Source organism: Carica papaya, chromosome 6, assembly GCF_054855325.1.
Source record: "Carica papaya isolate Zhongbai chromosome 6, ASM5485532v1, whole genome shotgun sequence".
Lineage (NCBI taxonomy): Eukaryota > Viridiplantae > Streptophyta > Magnoliopsida > Brassicales > Caricaceae > Carica > Carica papaya.
Window position 1 is genome coordinate 7,481,362 of NC_142314.1, and position 14,806 is coordinate 7,496,167.

The 14,806-nt window shown below is 34.2% G+C and overlaps 1 protein-coding gene across 3 annotated transcripts; it reads left to right on the forward strand.

The window, feature by feature from the left end:
• Positions 1–364: 364 nt before the first annotated feature.
• On the forward strand, positions 365–14,643 carry LOC110819060 (Ankyrin repeat family protein with DHHC zinc finger domain-containing protein). 3 transcript variants are annotated; one of them, XM_088206626.1, is made up of 13 exons: positions 367–780; positions 926–1,066; positions 3,307–3,419; positions 4,725–4,804; positions 5,533–5,696; positions 6,028–6,166; positions 6,258–6,357; positions 10,403–10,460; positions 10,923–11,000; positions 11,138–11,236; positions 13,540–13,618; positions 13,747–13,892; positions 14,290–14,643. In XM_088206626.1, exons 1-13 carry the CDS (start codon positions 547–549, stop codon positions 14,476–14,478), a joined length of 1,620 nt encoding a protein of 539 aa, XP_088062752.1. In that variant the 5' UTR covers positions 367–546; the 3' UTR covers positions 14,479–14,643. The 3 variants fall into 3 exon arrangements, with proteins under 3 accessions (XP_088062754.1, XP_088062753.1, XP_088062752.1); XM_088206628.1 differs by lacking the exon at positions 14,290–14,643 and having other exon boundaries at positions 365–780; positions 13,730–13,870; XM_088206627.1 differs by lacking the exons at positions 10,923–11,000; positions 11,138–11,236 and having other exon boundaries at positions 366–780.
• The last annotated feature ends 163 nt before the right edge of the window (positions 14,644–14,806 follow it).

Sequence of the window (14,806 nt, forward strand, 5' to 3'; positions counted from 1 at the left end):
TTTGATGAATTATTATTACATTATTTGGTTGATGCTGATTAATTACTATATTATAATTTTATTCAATTAAGTGAACTAAAAAAAAAAAACAGAAAACAGTATAATATATGATTTACTATTTTATTATTTTACATTCTCTAATTATAAAATCTGTATATAAATAAAAATTAGTATGATTAATTACATAAGAAATTAATCTATTTACAAACGTGTCGTCAATTTTAAACTATTAGAGTTAATCCAAATCTAAAACAATAATTTTGCCTTTTAAAAAAAAATATTAGATAGCAAATTATGTCAGTACATGACTAATAATTTTTATTATTTTTTAGATAATATAATCCAGTTCAAACTGTGAATGATATTCGTTTAGAAAATTTTAGAAGGAAAAGAAAAAGTGGAAAACGATGGGGGAGGAAGAATAACAGCTCATCCCGATGGTCAAAGAAGCTCCTGCAATTCTAATTTGTTAAATATAAACCCTAAACCCTGACTTCGAATTAGAGCCCCAGTTTCTCTGAACTATTTATTGTACATAGTAATTCAATGGGTTCTTCAGAGATTGAAGTAGTATCGTCGGACTCAAAGGCGCAACAGAACCCAAGCGAATTGCTCGTGATCGATGTTTACTCTGCTTCTGCTTACGGGGACCTTGAGAAATTGAGGAAATTTGTCGAGGAAAATGGTGCATCTCTGTCTACACCCGATAACAATGGTTACTACGCTCTTCAATGGGCCGCTCTTAACAATTTCGCTGATATCGCACAGTATATCATTGAGGTATCGTCAACCATTTCTTTGGCACGCGTTTCTTGATTTTTTGCCGCTTTTGATTGCCGTTAGCTTAGTTGGTTTAATTGGTGCAATCCATCATTGATTGTACGTATTCTTGACGGTTACGGATTTGGTGTTTGGGATGTTGAAGCACGGGGGGAAGGTCAATGCGGTGGACAACATGCAGCAGACGGCTTTACATTGGGCAGCAGTTAAAGGTTCGGTCGCTGTAGCGGACGTGCTTTTGCAGAATGGAGCTCGAGTTGAGGCAACTGATGCAAATGGATACCGGGTATAGTTGCTTGTTTTGTCCTTTACCCTTTTGCAAAGTGGAGAATTGAGATAATATATGGCTATGGCTATTTATATTCCTGCAATCAATGATAGCCGTTGCTTGTGATTCTTTGCAAAGAAGAAATATTTTAGCCGAGGGACATCCATTTGCATGATTTGATTTTGCTTCTTATCCTAAAATTAGTTTAAGGAATTGAGATGGTTATTATTTATTGACTTTTTTCTTAATGATCTCAATTGCTCATCCTTCAAAGGAAACTCTGATATTTGTTATTTGTTTCTTGATGGGCATTTAAATTTAAAGGTTTTTTTGTAAATGAGCATTTAAATTTGAAGTCAAGTGTGCATTTTTATTGGAATACAATTTGCAAAGCTGTTGATTACTATCTTTCCGTATCTGCTTGTTGTCTCTTATTAACATGCTAAAGTATACATACACTATATCAGTTTTACACTTTTTATCAACCCTTGTCACTCCTACTATTATATTGACTGCTACTTTAACTGAGCAACCCTATTTTGTTTTTCTCCTCAGTTTGAACCACTCATTTGTCAATCAAGTTTATATTAAGAGCAGTGTGTCTTTCTTCATGGTTATTGCCAGCTTAACAAATAAGAATAATTTTCTCATTATTTGCTTAATTAGGCTTGAAATGAATCACGGTGGTTGAAATTGACCTGATAATCTAACTTGCAGTGATTTGGTTTTGAGTCTTTTACAGGTTTTCTTGGGCAATTTGTCATTAGTAAATAAATAAGTATCTATTATTAAGTATTACTGCAAATTACGTTTTTTTTTTCATTGACAGCTCTTCATATGTTATTTGCTTTCACGAAGGTTGGTTAAGTGTCTTTTCTGATATGTTTCTAGATTTAGTTGCTTGTACTCTTGAGGGTTGTAGTTTAAACAGGAGACTTTTTGAGAAGATGTTTTACTCTCATAATGCTAGAGATCGGGTGCATTTATTACTATTTTTTATTTAAGAATGTAACAAATAACTGTTTAAGTTTGATTCATATGGTCATGAAAGGGAAAAACATATTTTTTCATAAATCCTTGAACTACTAGTTCCAAAATGGAATCTCAACATGAAATCGTGGTGCATTATCCTGAGATGGGTGGCTATACTTGCAGTAGAGTCATAAGCTAGTAGTTTCAGTAACTAGGTTTAGGTGCACTTTATTCCTGTTAGTGGGACGTTTGTGTGTTTCTTTTCTCTCTCTCTTTTTTCTTTGAGGTATGTGATCGATAATGCACCTTCTCTCTTTTCACAAAGTTGATGAGAACTACCATGAATAATTTGATAATTGACAATAAAATCTATCTAAAAAAAAGAGAGTTCTCATGATGTGAATTTCTGAACTTAAAAATTTATATTTGTTTTCAAAAACTCTATTGTTCTTTATTTTGGGAGAAATTCAGAGCCTTGCCTTAAGCTTTTTGGTTGAATTTGACTTCATATATGAAATATATATATATTATTTTCCTCAATTCTTTTGAATTTGTTGTAAAAATTGGATGAAGACAAGTTTTTGTCAACAAGATTTTCATTTTTAGAATATAATATCAGCATATATGGTCCAGTTTTTTCCGTAAAAAATCATGGAGCTCATTTAGTTGCAATATGAGACTTATATGATTGCTTTGCCATGCATTGTTCTAAGGTTAAGGCTATTTGATGAGGAAAGTTTCTGCTTATATCATATATTGCTGCACCAAGGACAAATAAGAGGGTTTTTTTGAGTGATTTTGCAGCATTTTTAATTGCAGTAATGTTTGTTAGTTCCTATTTATAATTTGGTAAAATGGAAGGTTTCTGTTTATGGGTCTTGAAGTTACAAATTAATAAATAGGATCAGCACCAACTTTAGCAAGCATCGTTAACTTGGAACTTGAGATGTTCCTCTAATTGATGTATATCTTGATATAATTATCAGATAACCAGGATGAAAATATTAAATCAACAACAACAACACCAAATTCTGGATTCGCTAGTATTCTTTGTCTTGATGTCATCAATTCAGCAGCCTCCACATTTATTCAATGATATTGCCTGGAAGAATACAAGGCATATTAACTGTGCAGAACAAGGAACTAACTTTTTGCTTGATATTTCATGAAGTTCTTTGTGTTTTCTGATTTCATGTAAAAATCCCTTTTTTTTGTCATTTCGATGCATTTTGTGATAAATTGTCTTTCTCTAGTGAATTTCTTAGTCTTATCTGTATTTACTGCAGCCGGTTCATGTTGCTGCTCAATATGGACAAACAACTTTCTTAAATCACATTGTTGCGAAGTATCATGCTGACTATGATGCTCCTGATAATGAAGGGAGGAGTCCACTTCATTGGTATGTTGTCGTTTTGAGTTTATAGATGCTTGTTTTCACTATGACAAAAGGATATAGGAAATTTTAGTTTATACATAAAAGATATTTGTGTCTGTTGTGGCAATTAGACACATGTGAGAGATGTTTGCTCATGTAAAAATTGTACATATTGAAGGTTTAATGTAAAATGGAACTTAGAATGATATCTATTGATTATCTCAATTTTAGAGGACATTGGTATTGCTGTTTGGTTGCACAGTTTATGCATTGTTTTTTTCACAGGAGGTGTATAGGTCAGTCTAAAATTTCTTAAATAGCATCCATTGATTTCATTTGTCTGTAAAATTGGATTAATTTAATTAGTGTCTTGGGCTTTGAGTTGGGTACTGTCTTGCTCAAGCATAAGTGCTTCTAGGAGGTCATGAAGACCAATAGCTCGTCTGGACATTTCTGACGATTCAACAATGAGAGGTATGAAAGAGCATTTGATGCTACCCGAGGCTTTAGGTCTTTGATTAAGTATATATAGCTTTGTTCTTGTGCAGCACCCTTGATACTACTCTATTTTTTTTTTAAAAAATCAAGTATATGTGATTTAGAACCAAATATACTTGTTTTTCATCCACCACTTAGTGCTAGTTGAAAGTTTTATGTTAATCCCAGTTCTTTCTGCTTCCCTAACTGTAGAATATATTTTTAGCTAAATGAAAAATTATCCCTTGTGTCCATATATATCTGCTTCTCTACCATATGCTTATCTATCCCTTAATGTTTTTGATTTAGAGCCAAATATACTTGTTTTTCATCCCAATTGGCCGCTTTTCCCTAGTTGAAAGCTTTGTTTTAACCGTAGTTCTTTCTGTTTCCTTACTTATTTGATGTATGTTTCGCTAAATGGAAAGTTATCCCTCTCATCCATGTAACTTGTTAGTCTATATTCCTTTTCCTATGTTTTATTTTTCAAGTAATAGTTCAACACGTGGCTGAAAAATTGGGAGCAACCTTCTTATACCAAAAGTGTGTAAAAGATTTTCCAAAGGTTGGGGAGTTGTTTTTTTGCCTTATTGTCTTTGGTTGTCATATCACTTGGCGAAGTAAAAGTTTTGCATGATATGCATTCCAAGAAGGGAATGATTCTGATGTATATTATAGCCATAGTTTACTTTATCATTTTACTTTTCAGTACTTCCGTTATTTTTATTTATGATTAATAGCACTTGAATTATGATGTCTAGTGGAATAGTATTTGTATGTCATGAGGACACAAAACATTCTAGTTGTAACCTACTTTAGTGGAAAGTTTATTCTAACCCTTCTGTCTACCAGGGCTGCATACAAGGGATTTGCAGATACAATCAGATTACTTCTATTTAGAAATGCATGCCAAAGCAGGCAAGATAAAGAAGGTACCAAGAAGGGCTTAGTGTCCTCCTAGTTTTCTTGTGCTTTCTTAATCTATCAAATTTTAACCATCTACAAAAAATAGTCATCCTGGTGTGAAGTTTCTTGATTATGAGTGTTTTTTATATTGAAGCAAAGCTATCCACCTATATGAAAGCTGAAGAATTATAATTGGGTCTGTATAATAGGCGTCCCCAGATCTGTTACCAGTTTTATCTAGTCACTATGTTATGGGGGTTAGTATGTGACTTGTTACCCAATAACTTATCTCTAAGAAACATTGCAAATAAATTTGCAATGTTTTCAGATAAAGATAGATGCCTTCATTCACTTGTTTAATTCCCTGTTAGATGTATTGTATGTAGTTTAGTTTTAATTAGTTTCAGCATGGTGGAGATGGTTTCTTGGTCTTCCGTGGCTGGAATCAGAGGGAAAAGATAGAACATTATTTGGAAATGCTGGAATGAAAACCAACAACATGTTTTGTAATTTAGTCCTGTGAATTCAGGGCCAGTTCAGTACGATTGGAATGTTGGATTTGAGGGAATGATTAAATTATTCTGGCATATGCCTTTGTTGTAATGAATTTCTGAAAGTAACATTTCTGTCGATCTTTGGTACTTTGTTTGATAGTCGTGTACCTGAAGTTGATTTCTTAAATATCAATGGGTTGGCACCCTCTTGGTGCACTTTTCTGAAGTTTTTCATATAACAACAAATCTTTGGCTATTAGGTTGTACTCCTTTGCACTGGGCTGCTCTTAGAGGAAATTCAGAGGCTTGCACTGTGCTTGTACACACAGGGACAAAGCAGGAACTAATGATGAAAGATAAAGCTGGATTTACTCCTATCCAACTTGCGTCTGATAAAGGTCATCGGCAAATCGCCCTTCTCCTTGTACGTGGTTTTGTATGATGTTGCCTGTGTATAGTGATATTAATAGAGACTTGTTCAATTGGACATTAAGAAGGATCTAGTTCTAGTTCCAGCATGTTCGTTTTTTTCTCTGTTTGACAATCTTATGAAGTTTTACTTTTGTTGGATGGTTTGGACCTTTGTGTGTGGGGTCGGGGTGTTTGGGGCTTGGTCTATAGGTTGCAATTGTCAATTTGCCATTCAGCTGTTAGAATACTCTCGTCTGCTTCTTTATGAAGTTTTTAGCTGCATCTTTTTCTGTTAGCTATTTATTGGGAGGTGTTGAATTGTTTATTGTTTGGACATTGTTCAGTCTAATGCACAACGAGCTCATAGCAATAACTGGGTGCACAAGATTTGCGCTGGGGGGATGGGAGATATAGGCTACGCTCCAATCTTATTTTCTGTTATTGTCTTTCTTATGATCCTCTTCATCAACTCAATTATTGCAGGTGAAATAGTTAGGTTATTTAAAATTGTTCAGTAGTTGGTTTACATAATATCATCTTTGGTCATTACTGACTATTTGTTGCTTGTTGGAAGCTCCTGATCTTACAAAAGTGACAGCTGCTGTTGGACTCTGGGGATGGATCACAGTCTCTCTGGCTGGTAGTTCACTGGTAATGTTCTATAGGTGTAGCAGGTAAAATATCTGTTGCCTTGTGACTATGCTAAGTTATTGCTATTGTTTGAAAGAAATATTTAGTTAGTTATATGATTCTTATTATTTTGTGGTGGACCTTGTGGACAGACAGTTACGATAGAACTGAGGGGAAGGAAACAGTTGGAAATAAATGGTTCAATTCTGTATATTAATGGTTTACTAGTTGCACTCCTTTCAACTAGGGATAGCTTCCGGGAATTATATATATTTTCAAAAGTAAACCATTTAGTTTTTTTCTTTTTAAAGAAAGGAAGGATGTATTGGAAAGAAAGAAGGGGTTAGAGTGGTCCCCCAAATCAAAATATTCTTTGTTTTTCGAACTATGATCTTTCTTCTTTTATGAATTTCCAGTTGACACCTCCCTTTCAAACAGATGATTCATATCATACCACAAGCTCTATGGATGATTCTTGACATTCGTCTGCCTCAAGTCGTAAGAGCAAGGAAGACCTGAATATTGAATCCAAGGATTGAAGGGATGTGATAATATGTAGAGCTTTCTTAAATCAAATCCTTGGCTTCTGGAGTTCTTAAAACTTATTCTAGCATGGGGAAAAAAGAAAGTCTTTTGAGATAGAGGATAAAAAGATCTTATACGAAATACACTTAGAAGATTCTAATGTCAACTTATTCATCTATTTCTATCATGCAGGGCTATCCATCTCCTTCTCTCCCTTCAGTCTTAATTGCATTGGTCCTTTGTCTCCTCTCTTTGGTGTGCTGAACTTTTTACATTCTAGAATTAGAAATTAAGTCTCTTGTTGGAACAACACTAGCTGCTGTACTTACCAACTTTATCCTTTGATACCTAGAATAAGCTCACATATTATATATCTATGCCTTATTTAGCAGGGGCAAAGTTTAGCCAATCACTTGGCATTGGGTTTAGAACTTTTTTTTTGAAATAAAAGTGTAGTATAAATTGTAAACATCGATACCAATGGGTACCTCCCATGTACAATGCATTTACATTTCAATCAAGTGATTAATGATGATCTCAAAATCATCTAAACCTTCTAAGTGACCTAATAACATATATCTAAAAGTATGAAACCATCTATACTTAATGTTATCATTTTTTTTTTCAATTCCATCGAATGCTCTTGCATTTCTTTCCTTCCACATCATCCAAAAGATCGATAGAGGGATAAGGGATAGGTGAGTAAATTTCATCTCTCACAGAGCCTGCCACGACCCAATTTATCCCCAAAAGTTCATATATCATGTTCCATAAACTGTACACCATCGGACACCACAATAACAGGTGATTGCACGTTTCTGCACTCATTTTACACATGAAACAGCGATTAACCATGCCTCTACCCCTTGTCATCAGCATATCCGTTGTCAAAATGCTTCCCTTGCATGCTTCCCATGTAAAAAACGCCATTCTTGATGGAGTTTTTATCTTCCAAATCTGTTTGAATGGAAAATCAGAAAGATTCCTATCCACCCCATTACTCAGCTGCCGGTAATATAATTTGACAGTGAAAGAACCGTTTTTTTCAAGGTTCCGAGATTTTTGATCCAGCTGTTCGGTCAGTCTGATATGGGACACATAAGACAGTACCTTTTGGGTTTAGAACTTAAGGAGTTCCTGCTGAAAGACTATGTTAGATTTACTGTTGACTGCTTCTTGTAGGCCAGTATATAAGAAATACTTGAGCCAATGCCAAGTCTAAGTGCATCAAGCATTGCCATTGAGCCAGTGCTTTGGAAGTACTCCGGGGACCACTCAAATAAAGAAAGGTTCTGTGGTTGCTCCCCAGTGGAATGATCTGAATCCCTGGGGAAGGACCTCTGAATTGGACGACCTTGGGAAGACCCTTGGTTGGACACACATCTTCTATCCTTTTTATTTTCTTGCTCTCATAGACTGTTCTCTCATGCTATTATATACCCCAATTCATGTTATTATATTATCTTGCCCCCGCAAACCTTGCCTTGCCTTATTATTTACATCCTTGAACTAGATCCAGATGTAGACTTTGGTGTTTAGAGTCTGAAGGTATTTTCACTTGCAAATCTAGCTTTCTTTTCTTGACTCATAATTCTTCTACCGAAAACATGGTTTTCAATCATATATTCTGGGAGATAAAGCCCCCGAAAAGGTTAAAGACTTTGTACGAACTGCAGTGCTTATAAGGGTTATCTGCAGGATTTATAAGCTCATATACCACATAGGGCCACATCCCCTGTTTGTTGTAAATGTTTACAAAAATGTAGGATGAGGTATTGTTCTCATGTGCACAAAGAAAAAAGTAACAGAAATGAAACAAAAGAAAGAGAATAAGGGAACAAGATTCCAGTACAAAATTTCATTCCAATCTCTTTACATGATAGGCAAAGGACCCCCGGGAATATATATGAAAACTGTTCTTTCCCAGAATACCGTGCCTAGGCTGAGGTCTCTACTGAAAAATTTGGCATTTCATTCCAGCCATAGGCACCAGATACCAGCAAATAATGCACTTCTCTGCAATACCTTGTTGCTCCTCACTTTCCCCATTCTCGCAGATGGGTAGAAATAGAAGCCTCCAAACATGCAGCAAAACTTGTTTTAGAGGTTCCAAGCAACACCAGTATACAAACAGATAACTATAATATCCAAACACCGGAAACATGTAACACAAACGAGGGATGTGGACCTATGTGATCTACAAGCTTATAAACTATTAGGATAAATCTTAACAGGCACTTCAGTCCAACAAAGGCATTAATCTTTTGTGGAGCTTTCATCTTCCAGAACATATTATCAAAAACCATGTTTTTGGTTGAAGGATTGTGAATCTATAACAGAAAGATAGATTTGCAAGTGAAAATACCTGAGGATTCTAAATACCGGAGTCTAAAGCTGTTTTCAGTTCAAAGATGTAAATATTCGAGCAAGATGTTGTTTATGAAGAAATAGAAGTTCCAAGAAATTTGGGAGCGTTAGCAAAGGAAGACGTTGGGGAATAAAATAACATGAGAACAGTCCATGGAGGGCAAGTGAACAAAAATCCAAGAAAATTAGCTAGATACATCCCCTACCTTCAGCCAAAGAAAATGGTGGAACCAGTGTATCTATGGGAGATGAATTCCAGGAGTTTCTATAAACTCTAGTTTATCATATGGAATGGGTCTTCGTTGAACTTTGCTATCTTTTGGAAAACACAGTATTTATCTTCTTTAAAAAGAAGGCCGTGCAGAAAACTTGTACTTACATGGTTGTTAGTGGTTATGATGGCTATAGTTCTGTATAATGCACGTTTTTTTGATAGTGAGAGGATTGTTTGAAAGAGATAACGAAAGGAGGTTGGATAAATAATTGAGCAGTGGGCTTGATTTAAGGTCAGAATGGCTAATTGATTACTGGTTTTTTTTAATATTGTGTCACAATTTATGAGGTGATTGATCTATTTTCATTTTGATTTTCATATATATTTTGTTGCTTTAGATGTCGTATATAACCAGCTTATCGTTCATGTTTCATTTGGTTGGTATACACTGTATTGTCACAGTTCCAATAATTTTAGGTTTCTAAAGAGGTATTTGGACATGGTAGAATCGTTATTAATGATGCTTTTAAATTGAGCCCTCATGTATTCATGTCTTTTGTTATGTCACATTAAACTAAACTAATGCATTTTAAGTATATTTTTTCTGATCACTTAATGCATGATTTTGAGGGAGGGAAGATGCGTAGCTGCAAATGTTTCTTGATTTAATTATTGACATAATCACACTGAAAGATTTTTTTCTTAAAAAAGTTGACTTTAGTAAGTTCCACCATGGAGTATCTGTCTTTTTCAGGAAAAGTTGGGCATCCATGTGGATACTTAAATATATTGAGTCCTTATTGTCTCTTCTTTCTTGCTCTCTGTTATATTCAGTCTGAGTTTGAATACCTTGTTCCTGACATCTAATTATATGTTTTTGCAAATTTATCTTTAGATTTCTATTTTACTTTTTTTTTTAATTATTTACATATATTTTTCACTTCTAAGTTACTTTCTTAAAGATCTATTACAATTTTCTGCAGTAAGGATCCAGGATACATTAAAAGGTCTGGAGAACTGGGTGACAATGAAGCTGCAGAGGTATTCAGTTATTCTGTTTTAGTTGATTTATATGAGCAATGACATTTTCTGAATGCTATTCTATGGAACCATGTTATCTAAAAGTGATGAGCAGGAGATTAAAAACACTGTGATGCCTTGACCTGGCGCATACATTTGAGAATCTCTGTTTTGGAAAGATGCAATTTGTGAATGTTGTGCACTTAAGCATTTACGACCTTGACCTAAGTGCAGGCAAGTCAAACCCAAATCAACATGAGCATCGTATGTCAAGATCTGCATAAGTTATAACATTTTTGGTGTATAGAATGATGAATAGTATGCAAGTGGTGAATAATATGCAATTATATATGTAGAGCAAGTAACAGAAAAGAAAAATGAACGGAAAATTTATTTTCCCTTGGGATGAAGAGAAAATTATGGCTGTCAATTCTTTTATGCTATCAGATTTATTTGACTACTGGTATTTTTAAAATTTGGCAGGATCCTTTATTGAATATTGATCTGAACAATTCTTCTATATGGACGGGAAGTTGGTCCCAACTTTGCCCAACCTGCAAGGTTTACTCAATATAATTTCCTTTTCATAAAAGACAATGAAGTTAGGAAATATAATAAGCTTTTCTAATGTCTGCATCAGTTCTGATCTTGCTTGAAGTAAAATCTTCTAGTTTTGTTTAAGTCTTTTTTTTTTTCAGATAATTAGGCCTGTTCGTTCTAAGCATTGTCCCGTATGCAAGCACTGCGTGGAACAATTTGACCATCACTGCCCTTGGATATCTAACTGTGTGGGGAAGGTGAGAAATAGGAGTTCCTATTAATCTCATCTTTGGGATAGTTCTATTGGTGCCTGAAATTAGAAATGTAGCAAATACAATTGCTAAATCACTATTTGTGGTGGATGTCATTTGGCGTGTTATGGCGTTAATGCTCAAGGTCAACATAGCAAAAATTCTCTAATATATTTGTTATTTGATAATTCTATAGCTTGATTTCATTAAGTTGCCAGATTACATACATACAGTAGAGGATTACAAGAGTTGTGACCCGGCAATTTAGGGAAGAATCCTATTTTATTGAGCCTTCCAGGAAAGAAAGAGATTTACAATCTTATGGGATCCTAGGATCAAATCCAGATCCTGGTTATCCAGCTTTTACAATCTAGGAAACAAAATCACCTCCTACAACTTATGAGAGAAATCTTCTTCTACAATCTAGGAAACAAATCTTCCTAGAGTTAGCTCTGTTAGGACTTCTAAAATATTTAACATATTTTCTTAAAGAAATTTACTTGGAGTTGAAGAAGTTCGGAGGACAAAAATGAGTGGCATTGGCATCAAGCATCTTAAGCTAATTTGTTCACCATATTTGACAGTTTAGCAGCTAGCACTTTAAATAAATGGTGCAAACCACTGGGAGTTATGCAGGTAAATGATCCCTGAACATGTAATCAGTCATGTGGAAAAACTTCAAACAGAAGTGAGTCTTTATTAAGCCAAAATTTTATGCTTTTAAGAAATTAATCATTGTCTTTGGCTTGTCCACGTAAATGTTTATTGGTTGCTAAAAGGAGTTTATCAAAATGGTGCTATTGGAAATGTAAGAAATGGTGTGTCTTTTTAGGACCCAATAATCCTTTTTTTAAATAATTAGGACCCAATAATGCTGAAGAACAAATGTGTAGATAAATCTGGTTTCAGTCTTAAGAACTGAGGTTCTTTTAGTTTGTTGCTGGTTTTTCTATTATAGTTCTTATGTCTTTTTGCATTTGTTATTCAAGTAAGCTTCTGCAGAGAAAGTAAAAAGTGTGTGGCTTAAATGTCAGCCGCCCACCTCTATAGACGGTCCTACGTTTCTTGTCTCTGTTCCCTATACCATAATTGATCTAAACAGAAAAAGTAATTTGTACCGCTGCTAGAGTGGTTTTTGTTAAAGAAATAATAAATTAAATTAAAGGGTATAAGTAAAAAATACACAATAAGGTGTTAATTGTAATAATTATCTATTCTTTTCCATTGTACAAAACCTGTATATATAGGGTTGTAATCAACAAAATACATATTAAACCATTCTTAGTATGGTATCAAAGCCTTAGATTAAGAATTTGAAATCAAGAAACTAGTTAAGTTGAAATATTTTCTTGTGATTGAAGCCTGCTCAAAATCTAATATATTTATTTCTCAACAAAAATATACTTATGATCTATTGAGAAATATTGACAAGTTAATATGTAAACCAGCTAGTATTCCTATTTATCCAAATCATAAATTAGGAGTAACAAAAGAAGATGCACTAGTAGATAAGTAAATGTATTAAAGATTAGTTGAAAAATTGATTTATCTATTCAAGAAGAGCTAAAATTGCTTATGTAGTTAGTATTTTTTAGGTCAATTCATGCACAACATGAAAAAAATGTATTACAAGCAGTTTGCATAGTACTCTATTACCTAAAAAGGTCACTTAAAAATGGAATTATGTTTAGAAAGAATGATAGGCTGCTCCTAGAAGCCTATACATATGCGAATTATGCAAGATTGGTTATAGACAAAAGATTTACCAAATGATACTTTACCTTTCTTACAGGCGATGACACAAGAGATATGTGAACTGTTATGGTTAACAAGAATTCTAGGGGATCTAAGAATCAAGTAGAAAAGTCTCATGAACCTATATTATGACCATGAATCAGTCATAAACATTACACTATCCGGTGCAATATAATTGGATTAAACATATCAAGATCGATAGGGAAAAAAACTTGACAATGTCTTAATATATAACCCGTATATGCCTAAAAATTTTTAACTGACAAGTATGTTGACTAAAGACTTGAGCAATCCAGTATTCAAAATTCTTACTAGTAAGTAGGAATAGACAACATCTGTTCTCCAACTTGAGAGGGGAGTATTAAAAAAAGGGTAAACTAAATGAAAAGATATAAGGGTAAAATACACCCTATGCAATTACTTATTTATTTTCTTTTCCATTTTAGAAAACTTGTATAAATAAGGTTGTGATATTTAGTAAAATTTTAAAAATTTTTTGCTCCTTATCTTTCTTTTCTACCAAACTTAATTAAGTAATATAATATATTTTGCAGAGGAACAAACGTGACTTCTTCATATTTTGCTGCTTGGGGACTTTGACATCGGTCCTTGGTGCTGTAATTGCAGTTCAAAGTATGCCTATGAAGACTGTTGTTTTCTTGTCCCCTTTTTTATCTTTAGATCATTTGGGTCTTCAATGATGTGTACATTGTGTTTTGCCCTTTTTTTTCATGAATAGAACAGTTTTGTCTCCATGACAGGGATTTGGACTGGAATACCAGCAATGCCTAAAGAAGCATGGATTCAGCATGTTGTGGTGGGACATCCTGGAGTTGTCGTGTTTCTGGTTTTTGACATGATTATTTTGATTGCTGCTACGACTTTGACCGCAGCACAGGCATCACAGGTAACTGGCTGGGATTTTATTTATTTGCTTATGTTCCCCGCTGCAATTTGAATCTGATGTTACTAAGGCTGGTAGTTGGGCTGTATAGATGTTATTCTGTGTATTTGGTGTTGGATTGAAGATGGGTTGTTTCTTTCTCCTCTGACGGACTTCATTGATATGGTGAATATAGTTTGCCTCTATGATATCTTGTTTCCTTGAGTGGATTAGATAAATTTTTATTAGTTTATGAGGACCCAATTACTATAAACAAACTTAACAACCTTGCATCATCACTTGGTATTTAATGTTTGCAATGAAGAGAAGCATAATATTGTTCCTTGGACACGTATTGCTGGATTTGGAATTTGTTATTCTTTAGTGATTTAACAAATGGTGCTCTTTTTCTACACTGCAGATAGCTCGAAATATCACTACTAATGAATTAGCAAATGCTATTCGATATGGCTACCTTCGTGGCCCAGATGGGCGGTTTCGGAATCCATATAACCATGGTTGTCGAAAGAATTGTACGGATTTTATCATTCATGGCTACACAAACGATGATGAGGTTGCTTGGCCTCCCTTACAGCAAGTTGCCAGTTAGAACCACTCAAACTACATGTTTATAATAAATTAGTGAATTCTGTTGTAATACAAATTAGTTAATCCCTTGTAATACCAAGAAATATTGGTTTAGATTGTTTGTCAAGCTTGAGATCATTCATTTAAAATACTTTAAGTGCCTAATTTTACCATCGAAAATTCAACAGATGATTATCTTTTCCACCCAGGAAAGATTTAGTCGTTTCTGTAATTACAATGCTATTTTGAACATTGAAAAACTAATAAAACTCCTGGGAACAATGTCTAATTTGAAATTTGAAAAAACAGATTGATGTCTCAAGGACTGAGACCGGCTCTGCTTGGACTGA